Source organism: Cotesia glomerata, linkage group LG5 (assembly GCF_020080835.1).
Source record: "Cotesia glomerata isolate CgM1 linkage group LG5, MPM_Cglom_v2.3, whole genome shotgun sequence".
Lineage (NCBI taxonomy): Eukaryota > Metazoa > Arthropoda > Insecta > Hymenoptera > Braconidae > Cotesia > Cotesia glomerata.
In genome coordinates, this window is record NC_058162.1 from 14,559,745 (window position 1) to 14,578,583 (window position 18,839).

Consider the following 18,839-nt stretch of genomic DNA (forward strand, 5'->3'; position numbering starts at 1 on the left):
GCTAGGACTCTAAGAGGCAGAGTTCCAGAAATGACGCACACTGCCTCCCGGATATTATGCGGAAGGCGCTTGCAACTCTCAGTGCACTTAATCGGTAGACCGGTCCGGCTTTCCTCCATGATTCTTGGGTCTCCAGCGCGTCTGCCCAAACGGATATTCCATATGTGAGCACTGATGTGACTACTGATGATAGCAATAGTCTCCTGCTCTGCTTCGGGCCTCCAACATTCGGCATCAGTCTTGATAGGCTAGTTACCACCGCTGATGCTTTAGCACTTACGTGTACGACCTGTTGTTTAAAGTTCAGTCGGGCATGCAGCGTCACCCCCAGATATCGGATAAATGGTTGCAATGCGATCTCCTGCTCGCCGACATTCAGCTTGATGTTTTCTACGATCTTTCTGCTGGTGATGAGCACAGCTTCAGTTTTGTGCTTGGCTAACTCCAACTTCATCATCTCCATCCATAGATTAATCCGGCTAAATATGATATCGAAAGCCAGATTGATCTCTTCCAAGTGTTTCGCGACAATCACTACCGCTACATCATCGGCATATGCAACAAGTTTCACCTCTGATGGTAATGCAACTCTCAGGAGACCATCATACATGATGTTCCACAGCAAAGGACCCAAAACCGAGCCCTGTGGCACTCCTCCGGTTATTTCGTACTCCCTTGGACCGTTTTTAGTGTCATATTTGAAGACTCTGTCTGTAAAGTAGTTTGCTACCATTCTGCGCAGGTATCCTGGCACTTCTTTATCTTCGAGAGCTCGCATGATGCAGTCCCAGTTAGCGGAATTGAAGGCATTTTTGATGTCCAAGGCAGCCACCAAACAATACTTCTTTCTGCCATGTTCCCATCTCTTTCCAGCGATTGCCTCCTTAGCTGTATCGACCACCAGGTTGATCGCATCCAGCGTTGATCATCCTTTCCGGAAACCATACTGGCATTCTGCTAGGAGTGGATCGACGACTGCTTCTATTCGTTGGTGCATTATACGCTCTAATATCTTACCCGCTGTATCCAGCATGCAGAGTGGTCGGTAGGATGATGGCTCGTCCGGTGGCTTCTTCCCTTTAGGGAGAAGTACAAGTCTTTGCTGTTTCCATCTTCTAGGAAAAATCCCTTCTTTGAGGCACGAATCGTAGGTATCTAAGAATAGATTTGGCGCTGCTTGTGTGTGTGTGTGTGTGTGTGTGTGTGTGTGTGTGTGTGTGTATATATATACTTGTGTGTAGCCAGCATACACAGTATACTGCGTGATAGCTTATAGTCTGGTCAACAAGTGCCTTTTTGGTCAACTTTTTTCAGCAGTCTCCGAAAATTATGATTGAGTTGTAATTCGATTCAGGATGGCATCTAGATGATTTTCGAAAGAAATGATGTTCCGCTTGCAAAAATTGTAGAAGTTATTAACAATTAACTAAAAAAAAAGGGGGTTTAGTTTTTTGCAAATATCTCAAAAACTAATAAATACTTTTCAAATTTAAAAAAAGATTCAAAAAGAGGAGGAAATTTCCTAAAAAGAATTTTGACTCTTAGAATTGTAGGACTAATATTTATAATTTTCCCAGAGGGTTGAAAGTACACCCGAAAACGGATACTTCGGTTTGCGCAAGCCACGCCACCTTCGGACCTTTAATGAATAAATATTATTTAAACTTATTAAATATAAAAATTAAAAATTGAAAAAATTCAGGTGCCTACAGGACAGATCAATGAATAATAATCCGCGGTCAAAAAATTTTTATCGCGATTTTTCAATAAGTTCTTCATTAATTAATTAACAATTTTTTGTAACACGAACATTAATATTGCAAGTGCGATAATTGTTAAACTATTAATATGAAAATTTTTTTCCGTTCGTGGAGCTATTTTTCAAAGGTCTTAGAATAGATTCCCGTTGGAAAAATTAAAAAATTGTTAATTTTCGTTTTTTTATTAACAATTTACTAAGGTGAAAAATTATAAAGCTTTATTAAACATTGAAAAAAAATTTTTTTTATATAATATTATTATTTATCCATTTTCTTATGATCAGAAGCTACTTAAAATGATTTTTAATAATTTTTACCTCCTATTGTTTAAGAAAATTTTATAAACAAATGTGTTATTTATGAGATAATTCAAAATTTTTTTTTGATCATATAATCTTTGTTGTTAATTATGATTTAAAAAAAAAACAGTTTCTTAAAAAAAATTTTTTATTGCTTAAAAACGCATTTGTTAATTGACAAATAATTTCAAAGGTTATTAAGAATTAACTGAAAAAGGGGATTTATTTTTTTACAAATATCTTAAAAACTAATAAAGATTTTAAAAATTTTTAAAAAAATTAAAAAAAAAGGAGGAAATTTCCTAGAAAAAAGTCTGGACTCCCGGAACTGTAGGACCAACATTAATAATTTTCCCAGAGGGATGAAAATACGGCCGAAAATGGGTGCTCTAGCTTGCGTAAGTCATGCCTACTTTGAACACTTGATTAATAAAAATTAGTTTAACATATTAAATATAAAATTTAAGAAATAAAATAAATCAGGGGCTTACTGGATAGATAAATGAACAATAATCCGCCTGAAAAAAGTTTTATCACAATTTTTCAATTAGTTATGCAATTGTTAATTAATAATTTTTTTTCGGCTTGAATATGTACATTGCAAGTGTGATAATTGTTAAACTATAACTATTTGAGATTTTTTCCTCTCTTGGAGCAATTCTTGAAAGGCTTCAGAATAGATCCATGTTCGAAAAATTAAAAAATTTCTATTTTTCAATTTTTTTTTAATAATTTTCGTTATTGCAAAATTAAAAACTTAAATTAATCATCAAAAAAATTAATTTTTCCAAAATATTATTAATGATCCGTTTTTATGTTGTCAGAAGCTGCACGGAAATAATTTTTGTAAATTTTTATATTTTATTGTTTAAAAAATTGCTATACACAAATGCGCTGTTCATAAGATGATTGAAAATTTTTTTATGAAATTTCAATCTTTGATACAAATAATGATTTTTAAAAGAAAAATTGTTCTTTAAAAAAATTTTTGGAGTTTATTAGAGTTTACACATAATTTTGTTATTTATATCTATCGATATTAATTTGCGATTTGAAAATATTGACAAGTTAATAAAGTTAGCTATTTTGACGAATTAATTGCATAATTAATGAAAATAAATGTATCATGTATGCTTCGAGTACTATAATAGTTAATTCCATTTACCATTATTTACTAATCTATATATTCGATATAATCGTTCGTAAGGAGTAAACTCCAGTCGTGCGTCGGAGCTGACATACACGATTTTTTTTTGTTAAATAACCATAACTTTTTTTAAAATTAACTCATTGGGATGTTTTTTTTTTTGAAAATTTTTGTTTTTAAATGTACTTTTTAGAAAAAAAAATAAAAATAACACCGGCACACAAAAAAAAATTGTCTGTACACCGGGTGCCACCTATCTACGGACATGTTTTTCGACCCGCTAAATACGAATTTCAAGTCAGTTTAGGCCGTCCAGCCTTCAATTTCGTGTAAATTGCAAAAAACCCCTAAAAATAGCAAAAATTCGATGTTTTGGCCAGAAAAAAAATTTTGAGATCTAAGGAAAGCATAATTTTCATGTATTTTGATCTGTTAAATACTAATTTCGATCGTACTTTAATCATAAACTTTTTTAATTCTAAAAAAATTGTAAAATATCCTTAAAAATTGCAAAAATCGTGAAAAATTGGGATTATCTTGGTACAAAAAATTTTGTGGACCTGGATTGACGAAGATTTTTATTTAATTTAATCTGCTTGATCTGATTCTGCAATAAATTTGGCTCATAGTCCCCTCAATCATTCATAAAACTGCAAAAAACCGATAAAATAGCAGAAAATTGCTGCTGAAAAAATGGGAAAAAATCGTTTAAACACAATTAAATAAATTTCTTGTATTTTTTATTTCTAAAATACAAGATTTAGATCCAAGAATGTACACAAATTGGATTTTAAACGGTTTTTAGAGGGTATTGTACTCTTTCATTCTCAAATGATATACGACGTGGATATCTCTTCTTCCACCTTTTCCTTTATTTAGTAAAAATTTGCCATCGTGTTGGGATTTTAACTTCTTGGATGTGCAGACTTCATTTCATTGCATGATCGCTTGTACTTGCAACCAGGGCACCTCCTCGGGGTGACGGTGGGCAACAGAACCATCTGGCAGAGTCCCTGGGTTAACGGCGTGTGTGCCGTTATGGCAAGTACAAGTGATGAGTACTTTACGATGCAGGGATTCGGAAACCCAGTATCGGCGTCTGGTCAGGGTGAGAAAGCAGGCCCGCAGGCGTCGTCATCCAGCGACTGCAGCTCTTCAGTAGTGGGAAACTTGGCTACTGGAGAGTATACTATTACAAGAAGCAATTCCCATCTATGCAATAAGAGTCCTAATCTATTTTATTACGTTTTTGGGGAGTTTGAGCCGGTAAAAAACCACAGAACGTTTTCAGATAGATTAAAACGAAATTATGAAGAATGCTTTTGCATTCAAATTACAAATTTGGATTCAGCCTGGGTCCCACACTTTGTTTGTGGTCGATGTAATATCGACTAGGTCTTATAAAACAATATGTCAAAGCTCTGGACAAAGATGGTGATTGTTTTCAGTACTTGAGAGAAAAGTTTCCGGCGATAAGTGATGCCGAATTAAATAAGGGAATTTTTAATGGACCCTAAATTAGAACTCTATTTCAGGATGCTAATTTTATAGGTATAATGAATAATACGGAGAGAGCAGCTTGGGTAAGTTTCAAGAATGTGTGTCATAACTTTATAGGAAATAATAAAAGTGAAAATTACAGGACAATAGTCGAAGAATTAGTGACAAATTACAAAAATGTAGGATGCTTAATGAATCTAAAATTACACTTCCTAGATTCTCACATTGACCACTTTCCTGAGAATCTTGGGGAGTACAGTGAAGAACAGGGAGAACGTTTTCATCAAGACATAAGTGAAATGGAGACTAGGTATCAAGAAAATTGGAATATCAACATAATGGTAGGCTATTGCTGGACACTCAAAAGAGATATATCAAAAGAAAATAACAAACGAAAGAGAAATCCACTCCCTAGATCATTGGAAAATAAAAGAGTTCGATACCACCGGAAAACAGTTTAAAAGTTGGGAAAATCATTCTTCTAATTCTGTTTATGCGTCATTTTCATAGATTTTACAATTTTTTTGCATTTTCAGATTTTAATCTTGTATTTTGTTAATAAAAAATACAAGAAATTTATTTAATTGTGTCTAAAAGATTTTTTTCCATTTTTTCAGCAGCAATTTTCTGCTATTTTATCGATTTTTTGCAATTTTATGAATGTTTGAGGGAATTATGAGCCAAATTTATTGCAGAATCAAATCAAGCAGATTAAATTGTATGAAAATCTTCGACAATCCGGGTCCACAAAATTTTTTATAACAAGATAATCCCAATTTTCTTCGATTTTTGCAAATTTTGATGATTTTTTACAATTTTTTTAGATTTAAAACGATTTATGATTAAAGTACGATCGAAATTAGTATTAAACAGACCAAAATACATGAAAATTATGCTTGCCTTAGATCTTAAAATTTTTTTTTTTGCCAAAACGAATTTTCGCTATTTTTTGGGGTTTTTTTTGCAATTTACTCGAAATTGAAGGCTGGACGGCCTAAACTAACTTGAAATTCGTATTCAGCGGGTCGAAAAACATGCCCGCAGATAGGTGGCGCCCGGTGTACAGACAATTTTTTTTGTTTGTGTGCCAGTGTAATAATTTGGATCCATATTCAACGTTTTTTTTTGAAATTTTCGGAAAAAAACGAAAATTTCGGGATAAATGCCATTTTCATTTTCGATTTTTTTTTTATAAAATATTTCAGCATTTTCTGCGAATTTCCTGAAATTTTCAGAGTGGCATTTTTTTTCTTACTATTTTTTTTTTAGAAATGAAAAAAAAAATTATTTTTGAAATGTTTGATTTTCGTTATAGCACTCTAAAAATTTTTCAGCAGATTTAGAAAACTTCAAAATCCGAGAAAAAAAAATAAAAACAAAAATTAAAAATAACAATCATCGAAAAGATTTGATTATTATTTTTCAATAAAGTCAGATCAAAAATTAAAAGAAACATTGAATTTTTTTTTTGTATTTTTTTTCCAAAACTACATGCAACAACGAAAAAATGAAATTGTTGTTCGATCATTTTTGTTGAATGATTTATAATCAGTAGAATTGAATGGAATCCCGGGTAAAAAAGATTATATATAATTATATATAAAAAATGGCCCTATATAATTATATTGAAATAGATATAATTATATAGAATTATATATAATTATTTCTATAAAAATAAAAAAAAAATTCGGCGTGCGCGGAGATCGAACCGGGGACCTGACGCTTGAAAGACTGACATGCTACCTGTTTACCTACGAGTCTTACTTGCAGAGCAAAGTTTGAAATAACTACAAGTAATGCAAATCGTATACATAATCAATTTTTATAAGTTAACTTAATTAATACAGTTCCTATTATTTCATCCACAAAAAATACTATAGATTAATAGATTATTAATCATTGGAGTAGCAGACTCTGAGATAAAAAAAATTATATACAATTATATATGATTCATATATAATCTATATATATATTATAAGATTATGTATTATGTTAAATACGCTCAGACCTGATCAGACCTGATCAGACCTATCCATGCCTGTTCATGTCTGAAGTGTTCAATACGCTCAGACCTGATCAGACCTGATCAAGCCTGTTCATGCCTGCTCATGTCTGTTCATGTCTGAAGCATTAAATACGCTTAGACCTGATCAGATCTGATCAAGTCTGTTCATGTCTGAAGCATTAAATATGCTCAGACCTGATCAGACCTGTCCATGCCTGTTCATGTCTGAAGCGTTAAATACGCTCAGACCTGATCAGACCTGTCCATGTCTGATCTAGCCTAAAATAAATAAGGATTAAAACTCCGTATATCAGCTGACAAGAACTGTTCATGCATGATTTGCCCTCTTAAATGATATTTTAAGTCTAGAAGAAAAATTTTATCGAACTATAGACTGCAGTTCTATTTTTAAAATTAATTTGTTCCGTATGACGTATCAGTTTCTATCCCCTTATAAATTTTAAATGTACAACTTTCATCAAAAATTTCGGCTTATATAAGCATGAACTTTTTAATTTTCCATGCCAAAACGATGATTTTTAACGATGAATTTTGACGCAATGACATAAAATTTTTTTACTGTGTTCCATTGAATACGCGAAAAATAAGATTATTTACTAAAAGTTTGAGTTTGATAGCGTGAAAATACCAAAATATATCAGTTGATATCGATAGGCGATAAGTCCTTTCAAGGTGTCTGTTATTATCTTAAGCTGAGCCTTGGTCCATTGCAGTAGTGTCAAAGGCTGCTAAATTGTAGAACACACAAATAATTCTTCATTTCCTATACGTTTTAATTAAAAAAAACTTCAATTTTAAAAGAAAACAATAAAATTATAATTACGGAATAAACCTTGAAGAAATTTTTTTTTTGCTTTACATAGAACCATATGTTCATGGAACGAAGAAAATACATAGCCGTCCCAAATAAATCACTCTAATATATACATTCAAAAATTTTGCGTCATTGCGTCAAAAATCTTAGTGTTAAAAATTTTTGTGTTAAACATTTAACACTTTTATGAGTAAATTTAACATTTATTTTGTTAAATCAACACAAAAAAGTGTTAAATATTTAACATAAAAATTTTTAACACAAAATTTTTTGACGCAATGACGCGAAATTTTTTACTGTGTATAATTAATTATTAATAATTAATAAATTAAGCATAGAACTCCGTTAACTATAAGGATAAATCATGTATAAAATTTAAATTACTTAAAGTAGTTTGAAAGGTACAGTAGAGTTAAGATAAGTCATTGGGTCAACAGGTAAAGTATCAGTCTGAAGAGCGCTACGTGCATGGTTCGAATCCCCGTCGGCACTAATCTTTTTTTAGTAGATTTCATAGAAATCTAACTATTGCATTTGTCCTCATGACGCAACTTTTGAAAAATTTTGGTATTTTCTGACTTAGTTCGTCAAGCTGGTTCAGAAAATGCCATTAGTTCAAAAGTTTATATATGTATGTATTTATATATATATATATATATATATATATATATACGATATAACGCGGCTTATCCGGACGATAGCGTCTATAGTTGTTAATGGATCCTTTTCAAACTCAACATACTTCATTTTTAGACAAATACCAAGGCCAAGTTCAAAGATGAGCTTAATCGGTCAAGTAGTTCAGAAATTATATGGTTTCAAAATTTTCAAAATCCTAAAAATTTACTTTTTGGCTGATTCTTTCGCGCATAACTTTTGTATGAAATAACCTCTCGAATTTTTGTAAATATCATTTTAAAGTCCATTAAACAAGCTTCAATTTTCATGTAATTTTATTTACCTAAACTGAAAATAACTTATTCGTCTGTAGGTTTTTAATGGAATTTTTAGTAGATTTCATAGAAATCTAACTATTGCATTTGTCCTCATGACGCAACTTTTGAAAAATTTTGGTATTTTCTGACTTAGTTCGTCAAGCTGGTTCAGAAAATGCCATTAGTTCAAAAGTTTATATATGTATGTATTTATATATATATATATCTATATATATATATATATATGTATATTTTTATATATATATATATATATATATACGATATAACGCGGCTTATCCGGACGATAGCGTCTATAGTTGTTAATGGATCCTTTTCAAATTCAACATACTTCATTTTTAGACAAATACCAAGGTCAAGTTTAAAGATGAGCTTAATCGGTCAAGTAGTTCAGAAATTATATGGTTTCAAAATTTTCAAAATCCTAAAAATTTACTTTTTGGCTGATTCTTTCGCGCATAACTTTTGAATGAAATAACCTATCGAATTTTTGTAAATATCATTTTAAAGTCCATTAAACAAGCTTCAATTTTTATGTAATTTTATTTACCTAAACTGAAAATAACCTATTCGTCTGTAGGTTTTTAATGGAATTTTTAGTAGATTTCATAGAAATCTAACTATTGCATTTGTCCTCATGACGCAACTTTTGAAAAATTTTGGTATTTTCTGACTTAGTTCGTCAAGCTGGTTCAGAAAATGCCATTAGTTCAAAAGTTCATATATGTATGTATTTATATATATATATATATATATATATATATATATATACGATATAACGCGGCTTATCCGGACGATAGCGTCTATAGTTGTAAATGGATCCTTTTCAAACTCAACATACTTCATTTTTAGACAAATACCAAGGCCAAGTTCAAAGATGAGCTTAATCGGTCAAGTAGTTCAGAAATTATATGGTTTCAAAATTTTCAAAATCCTAAAAATTTACTTTTTGGCTTATTCTTTCGCGCATAACTTTTGTATGAAATAACCTCTCGAATTTTTGTAAATATCATTTCAAAGTCCATTAAACAAGCTTCAATTTTCATGTAATTTTATTTACCTAAACTGAAAATAACCTATTCGTCTGTAGGTTTTTAATGGAATTTTTAGTAGATTTCATAGAAATCTAACTATTGCATTTGTCCTCATGACGCAACTTTTGAAAAATTTTGGTATTTTCTGACTTAGTTCGTCAAGCTGGTTCAGAAAATGCCATTAGTTCAAAAGTTTATATATGTATGTATTTATATATATATATATATATATATATATATATATATATATATATATATATATATATATATATATATATATATATATATATATATATATATATATATATATATATATATATACGATATAACGCGGCTTATCCGGATGATAGCGTCTATAGTTGTTAATGGATCCTTTTCAAACTCAACATACTTCATTTTTAGACAAATACCAAGGCCAAGTTCAAAGATTAGCTTAATCGGTCAAGTAGTTCAGAAATTATATGGTTTCAAAATTTTCAAAATCCTAAAAATTTACTTTTTGGCTGATTCTTTCGCGCATAACTTTTGAATGAAATAACCTCTCGAATTTTTGTAAATATCATTTTAAAGTCCATTAAACAAGCTTCAATTTTTATGTAATTTTATTTACCTAAACTGAAAATAACCTATTCGTCTGTAGGTTTTTAATGGAATTTTACTTTTGCAGTCGTTTTTCAGTAGATTTCATAGAAATCTAACTATTGCATTTGTCCTCATGACGCAACTTTTGAACAATTTTTTTACAATTTGTATTGTACTTATAAGTAACCTTTATCATATTCGTGTGTCGGTCAATCTGTCTTGACACAGATTTCCGCATCACCCTTGAGGTACTGTGTAAAACGACGCGTTCCCTTTCTTTTACATGGCGGGTCCCCAGTAGGCCTATACCATGGCAAAATGATTAATACAATCCAAGAGTTTTTATTGTCGTGTTTATTAGTAATTTGGTTTATTATTAAATTTCATTTCATTAAGGTTAAATTTGATTTTTTTTTTTTATTTTCAACAATATAGAATAGAATTCATTTTTCTTGCTCTCTTAGCCGAAAGTACGCTCTTCCTGGAGTAAACCGACTTTCTGGCCTTAGGTCGTAATATACTATATATAAGAACATAAAATTTATGTGTATTAAAAACGTGACCATTCCTGAATTTGTATTTGTCATTTTTGCGAATAAAATCTTATTTGTCTGGTGTTTTTTATCTAATTTCTTTTTCTATCTTATTTATTTTGGTTACTTTTATTTTTTTATCATCTCATTTTTGAATTTTTTCAATTTCATAAATTTTCTATAGTTTATTCAAAAATTTTTCTATGTACATAATTTTCACTGTATTTATCGTTTTAGTTAGCATTTAAATTTTTTCAAAAATTTATTAGTCAATTTTTAGTTTATTATATATTTTATTTATCAAAATTATCGGTTTTATACATCAAAAGCTTAATACATAATGTTAATATTTATTATTATTGAAATTTCATTTCTTCCTCCTGTATTTGATTAAATTGAACTAAAGATTCTTCGAATGTTTGTTTGATATTATATTCTAAAGTCGTTATATTATTAAAGTCTTGACTGTCTTCTAAAAATTGATTCACGCTCATAGTATGGTCTTTGATTCGACTTACATAGAAGTGAACATTATCCATGTTGATTATTGTCATTATTTTTGATGATTTTGTAATTGTAGGCTCCACTTTCATAAGTACTTGCAGTATTCCTGCGATGCCAGAGACAATGAATATACACAGTTTAGTCTCTAAGGCTTCACAAAAAGGAATAATTGATCCCTCGTTACTCCAAATTCCATCACCAGCAATCATCCTCAGATAATCATCTATGTGTGGGTCATCTATTATATCGTCATCATCATTACCTTTTCTAACTTCAATCACTTTTGTTGTGCATAATACTTGGTAAAAATTAGAGTTCATTATAATGTGACTGATAACGAAAATTTTGATTTCATAAAACCTTTCTTCATCGTTAAAAATCAGTTCAGCAATTGTTCGAAAGAAACAATTTCCGTCAGGTTCAACGTTATCAATAAAAAAATTATCTAAGATCATTTCTGGAAATCTTGTAAAATTTACTTTCTTTTTTTGAGGATAATTTTGTATTATGAAATTTTTATTATCTGATTCATAAATATTTTTAAAATTATTATTGATTTCTAAAATTGTTTTTGATAGTTCCGCACGATATCATTAATTTCGATACTTGATTTGCTGCCATAAATTTGATTTAAAATTACTTCTGCTTTCTTTGATAACGTTTCAGTGATAATTGTAGTGTTTCTCTGAAAATTAGTATAGTTGCTCTCTTTTTGAGAATTATTAGTAATTGAATGAATAACATTCGAATTTACTCTTATTTCAATCATTTGAACATTTTGCCACATTTTTGAATCACATTATATAATTAATAAATAAATAAATTATTATTAATATTTATAATGAAAATTTACTTTATGTGAAATCTACTTCCATTTCGGCTGCCGAATGGCCTTTTTTTTCTTTTATGGACCTGATCGAGTCAGACATGAACAGGTCTGATCAGACATGAACATGCCTGGCCAGGCCTGATCAGACCCGGTCATTTTTCATATCTGATCAGACCTAAAGACTCATGCCTGTTCATATCTGATCATTTTTTCCCGGGATTACGTTGTGTTCAGATCAGTCTCGTGTGTATTCAGACTATACACGTGTATAGCAGTATATGTAAAGTATAGCGCCAACATAACTATATCAATTAACGTTTTTCTGAAATTTTACAGTATTTTAAATTTCATTAAAAACACAATAATTTCGAAGAAATAAAAAAATTTTTAAATGTTAATTTTCCAATTTAAAAAAAAATGTTTGCACAAATGATTGATAAATGATTGATAAATCATAAAATTGATCATTTTGGGATTTTTTTCAATTATTTGTTTTTACACGTAAAATGTGAATAATAATACCAAAAATCACTAGGCCTATATTGGAAATTTCAATTCCAGATTTTCGGTCTGTAAACATTTTTGACCGCGAAATGAAACATTTATTTTATAATCGCGTTCATAAGGAGTAAACTCCAGTCGTGCATCGGAGCTGACATACACACTTCTATTTTTTTAATCGACTGAGATATTTCTTAATACCATAATACAATTTATATTTGCATATATTTCTAAGAAGTTTCTTTATATTTCGTTGATTCATTCTGTATAAATACAAGCAGTTATAGTTGATAAAAGTATATTGATATTTTTTTTTATGCTAAATATACAAAGTTTAATTTTTCTCGATATATGTAGATTAAATGCATCAATGATATTTTACTTGTTACTAACAGATAGTAATCACTTATTTTAATTTTCAAATTGCCTAATTTTTACCAACATAAATGAGAACCTTGGAAATTATTAACATATGAAAATAAAACTACTCTAAACAAAAATTAAGAAATGTATGCTTTCTATAGCATTATTTTATTGATTACTCAGTCGAATCTTTATCTTAATTCTTGGAGAGAAATATTCTTGGGAGAAGAAAATTTATGTTTTACTTTCAAATAAGTTAGAACTGGCTTGAAAAATTTTTTGTTCAAATCAATTTTCTATTCTATGTGACAGTTCATTCAAACGTGTAAAATTCATTAAAATTTATTTCTGATCTGATCAACATTTTACAGGATCAACAGGAAGAAACTACTTACGGTCATGATTATTGCACGCCACTGTGCAGTTGTACAACTATAATACGTGGAGAAGCTTTATTAATGACGCTTTTGTTAGGAGCAGAACGTTCCCTCACATGGAAGGCGACTAGGGCAATTTTATCAATGATTAATACTTTGTTTGGAGACGAAGTAGTGCCAGCTTCAAAGATTAAATTATTTAAATTATTAAATTTGAATGAAAATATTGTAACTTATCATTTGTTCTGTGAAGGATGCTCAAATTATTTTGGTGCTCAGAATAAATTAGACAAAAAAAATAAAGTATGTGATGTATGCAAAGACAACAACAATCCTCCAGAAATTTCATATTTTCTGACTTTCGATGTTTCTTCACAACTAAAAAATATATTAGAACATGCAGATGTGCGAAAATTTTTATTACAACGTTTTGCAAATGATGTCGAGAATAATTCAGAAAAGAATTATATCTGTAATATGAGTGATGGACGTTTGTACCAAAATTTATCAGCAGTGAACAGAACAATATGCAAATATTGTTCAAAATAATAACAATTGTTATTATTGTTTATTTATCAATTCCATCTTTATTTATATGTAATGGGCAATACTTAAATGAATTGTATTATTTTCAGATTCCATCTCTTACAGACACACCAACAATCAGATCTACTGTAAAATCGCCTTGTCCATCAAACAAAATTGGATTTTGGAAACAAAATAGAGTGCGAAAAAATTTAATTGCACGTGTGTAGTAAAGAAAAACTTGGTTTGAACAATCTTAGATTTACTTATTTAATTATTAACTCGATGGAATAGTATAGTTTTAAAAAATTCCATTATTTGTATGTGTTTTTTATAGTTTTGTAAGTGAATTTTTTTAAGTTCATCATATAATAAGTAGGATTTAGAGTACTTTTCGCAAAATGATATGCTTATATTACATCAAAGAGAATTAGAGAATAAAACTTTGTCAAATAATGACTTAATTTTGCGTTCATAGCATAAACTATAATGACTTTTATATTATAAAATTGTTACTATAATTAAACCACAAAATAATAATAAAATTATGATATTGAATATACTTACTGTGTTCTAAAAGTTTCTAGTTATAAAAAAATATTTTTGTTAAAATTTTATAATTTAATATTTATCTTAAAAGTAAACTTAATTTGAATAACTGATTATCACAAATTATTAAACTTTTATTATTACTATTTATCTGTTAAGAACACTTTCTTTACTTCAATTCTACAAATTTTGGTAAAGTTACTCAAAAATTTAGCGCGGTGAAAAGTCTTTATAAGTCTATCAAATTTGTCCCAAAATACAGAGATAAAAACTGTTACGCAGAGCTTAACAGACTTATAAAGACTTTTTTAGAGTTTTATTATAATATAATTATAATTTCCATAAGGGTATTGTATTGAGATTATGCTCAAGCCTTGCGTCGTACTTCGATCGCCGATGTTGAGATGAACCCGATATTTTTTTGTATACAACACAAAGTGGATGTTACACTAACTGATATGTTTATGAGTTTGGTTAACAATTTTCACTCGCTAGAGAGAAAGCTTGAAGAAAATGAACTCGAAGATGAATGATGGTTGACATATTGCGATAATAGAATTAATTAATTGCAATGTATTGAAATATATATGTACTTTGTTTAATAAACTAAGCTTTAGCCCGGAAAAGCAGGCTGGGTTCGTTAGTTATATATGATTTCCGTATAGTTGCACTGATAGAAGGATTTATTTATATTTAATAATATTGAGCTTTATTAACTGTTAATAAGTGATTTTTTAACATCATGGGATTTAATTAATATTTATTACTAGTTAGTAAATTATTTACTAAATACTATTTATTAAATGTTGATAAATATTTGTTAACAGTTAACAAATATTTATTTAAAATCAAAAGCAAAAATAGTAATTTTCTCTTGACATTTTTTATAACTCGATAGCTGGAATACATGATAATAATTCAAATCACTAAATAAATTAACGTTTTTAATATTTTAAAATATAAAAGATAATTATGAGCTGTAATAAAATTCGGTATATTACAATAAACGTTATTATAATGTAATATAATTAATGCAAATAATTTATAAAGATGACTTTTGTTTATAAGCAATCTTCATATCATAAGACATTGCAAGTGAAACAAATTCATTCAACAAAATATTTATTGACTTTTAATAAATATTTGTTAACTATTAATAAATACTTATTAACTATTAATAAATGTACTTTCCTCCCAAATAAATATTTATTGAATGTTAAAAAATATTCATTAAAATTTAATAAACTAAATAATTGTCTTAAAACAAATTAAATTTCTAATAGTTAATAAATCCTTTTATCAGTTTACATATCATTATATATAATTTTATATAATCATATATAATTTCATATAATTGTATATAATAATTATTTTTTAACCCGTTTCTGCCTTTACGGTCATTTTTTTCTGCTAGTATAAATTTAATTCAAATGTATGGTAATATTCCGTCTTCACTAACAATTTGGGACAGATCGTCCCTGGAGAGTTAGGTCGATGTGTAACCATCGAACTTGAACACTAGTTAGCTGGTGAATGTTAGTATCTGATCGACTCAATTTTTAAGTATTAACGATGGAAAGCCATTGAGAATGAAGAGCAACTTTTGAAAAAATCCATGAAAAATTAACCAAGCCAGGAATCGAATCTGGATCTCCCCGATTAGATTTATACTAGCAGAAAAAAATGACCGTAAAGGCAGGAATGGGTTAAAAAAGAATTATATTATCACGGTCGGAAAAATTAGTAGAAGTTAAAATTTAAAAAGTGCCTAGAAATATAAACAGAAGTACTACAACTACCATCGTAGTATAGAGTTTAAAGGAAGGGGGTAAAGTCAAGTATTAACAGCTACTGAGAGTTAAAAGTATACTGAGAAGAAGTAAGTGGAGAATGACCCGGTAGCTTAATGGTAAAAGCATCCTGACATGTAATCGGGGAGATCCAGGTTCGATTCCTGGCTTGGTTAATTTTTCATGGACTTTTTCAAAAGTTGCTCTTCATTTTCAGTGGCTTTCCATCGTTAATACTTAAAAATTGAGTCGAACAGATACTAGCATTCACCAGCTAACTAGTGTTTAAGTTCGATGGTTACTCATCGACCTAACTCTCCAGGGACGATCTGTCCCAAATTGTTAGTGAAGATGGAATATTATCATCCACTTGAATTAGATTTATACGAGCAGAAAAAAATGACCGTAAAGGCAGAAACGGGTCAAAAAAGAATTATATTATCACGGTCGGAAAAATTAGTAGAAGTGTATATACACGGAGAAAAAAAAAACAACACTGATTACTATTTTGTGCAGTACTCAGTACTGTTTTGGAAGAAAATGAGGTCAAAATGTTTGGGACAGTAGAGAGCGCTACATAAAAACTACTGATTATTGTCTGCACACTACTGAGTCGTGTTCTGGCACTAAGCAGTCGTGTTTCGTACAGTACTCACCACTGACTATGAACATTTTTCTAATATTTGTTCGGAACAGTAATCATTGCTGTTTTATTTTCTCCGTGTGGTAATGTTTGTAACTTTGGTACAATTCTATAGAAATATATAAAATCATATATGATTATATCTAATTATATGTAATTATATATGATTACATATAATTATTGAAAAAATAGTACATCTAATTATATATTATTATATATAATCATATATAATTATATATAATCATATATAATTATTTATAATCATATATAATTATATATAGTCTGTAACCTTACATTTTATGTAGCGTTACAGTAGTAGTATATTTGAGTAATGTTGTGAGTTTATGTTGTGTGAGTACGTTAATGTCGTAGTATTGAGGACTATCGTGAATAAGTGTGTGTAAGTTAATTGTCTCGAGGATGTCGAGCTGTATCGCGGAAAAGTGACCGATGTAACGTGTTTCCCGGTAAGTTATCGATGACTGAACTTAAGTTCAGCCTCTTGGAGCGAGGTGATTATCGCAGAGGAGCGACTGAAATGTCGTCGCCCTGATGTACGGGAGTTTGGCAGGCTCATGCGGTAGCTTGCGGTTGACAGGCCTCGATTGCTGGATGCTCGAGGGTAGTCGCCAGTGCTGTCAAGGCTCCCAGGGGAGCGGGATCACTAGTAGGTCTGGGACACTAGTTGTGTGAGTGGGAATGAGTGTAGAGTTATGTGTGTCTGGGAGTAGCGTGAAAGTGAGTTGAGCGCATGTAGCTGGTGGTATGAATGTAGTGGGGTACGGTGAGAGGCAGTCTGGCTGGTGTAGTAAAGGACTAAGGATTGTGTTGTGTGGAAGTCTGGCTTTGGATCGGATTTATTAAGAGAGTCTTGTGGAGGTCCTCGTAAAGGACGGACGTGCCGTTGCTGCTAGGCAGCGTTAGATGTGTACCGTAAAAAGAGTCAGTTGCGAGCTCTCGTTGAGTGAGCATCGTGTTTGAGAGTTGAGTGAAGCTCTCGTATCGGAGCTGGCATGCTTCACGCTTGACATTACCGTAGACGAATGGCCTGTGCCATTGTCTTTGTTTCGAGTTAGTTTGAGACCGCTTCCGCGATATTTTTAATATCGATTTATTTTATTTTACCGATTAATGAGGTTAAGTGTTAGTTCAAGAGTACCAATTATTGTACTAGATATCGTTTAATCCCGTTTTGTAAGGAAATTATTTCCTCTGAAAGACCGAATCACGACCCTCTCTCCATAACCAGCATAACTGAGCGACACCGAGGTATTCCGTTACCGTCGAGGCTGCTCTTGGTCTTCTGGGGACATAAAAATTGAGTTATCGTATCCTGGTTGCCGATACCGGTGAAACAAAAGTCGGCTGGCGCCTGTCAGGGTTCCTGGAGGATCGAGAGATGGCTGAGATGGACGAAGTGTAACGTAGTGAATTATAGGCTACCGTGAAGATCTACCGTGTAAGAAAAATCTACGTTACAAATCATATATAATTATATGCATTAATATATAATTATATGTAATTGTATATGATTTTTAAAAAATGTTGCATCTAATTATATATTATTATATATAATGGGGTGTCCCAAAAAAAGTCGATAATTTTTTGTTTTCGATTGCATGTGAAATTCTTGTTGTATATGCTGTAAAAAAAATTCTATAAAAATTTGAGCCCTTAATATCAACTTAAATAACTCCATCACCGAATTTGAAGATTTACCATTGATTTAACATGGAAAAATGATTTTTTAACCTTCAATTCTCCTGCAAACTATGTAGAACATTATTTTTTGGAAAAACCATCACTGATCCTTCTTCAGTATTAAATTCTGTAAGAAAAATTAGAAGAACGGTAGACCCTGAAGGCCATTCGTGCAACTTCCAGCTTATTCTATACCTAGGTGCTTAAAATTGCACTAAGGATGTTTTTGAGCTCTCCGAGCTCAAAATTAGAATTTATGTGTTATTTTAAGCTCTTCGAGCTTAAAGAGATAGCTTTTCTATGCTTTTGAGCTCTTTGAGCTCAAAGATCTGATAAAAGTTTGATAAAACATAATTTTTCAAATTTTTGAGCCGCACTAACTTTTGAATAAATCAACCGATTTTTATGC

The 18,839-nt window shown here is 30.4% G+C and overlaps 1 protein-coding gene and 1 long non-coding RNA gene across 6 annotated transcripts in view; both read left to right on the forward strand.

The window, feature by feature from the left end:
* Positions 1-14,271, forward strand: part of LOC123265030 — a 52,575-nt gene extending 38,304 nt beyond the window's left edge. For 4 of the 5 annotated variants that reach the window (XR_006509483.1, XR_006509482.1, XR_006509481.1 and 1 more), the window contains 2 exons: positions 13,217-13,779; positions 13,858-14,271. Coding sequence is in view for 1 of the 5 variants with exons in the window: in XM_044728611.1 (XP_044584546.1) it covers positions 13,217-13,771 (555 nt within the window). In the remaining 4 variants the exon portion in view is untranslated. Of the gene's footprint in view, positions 1-13,216 lie in introns of all 5 variants that reach the window. The other variant, XM_044728611.1, reaches the window with a different exon arrangement.
* Positions 4,008-12,774, forward strand: LOC123265032. Its single transcript, XR_006509486.1, has 3 exons — positions 4,008-4,234; positions 7,984-7,988; positions 12,761-12,774. It is a non-coding gene; the product is annotated as an uncharacterized LOC123265032 (long non-coding RNA).
* Positions 14,272-18,839: the final 4,568 nt, after the last annotated feature.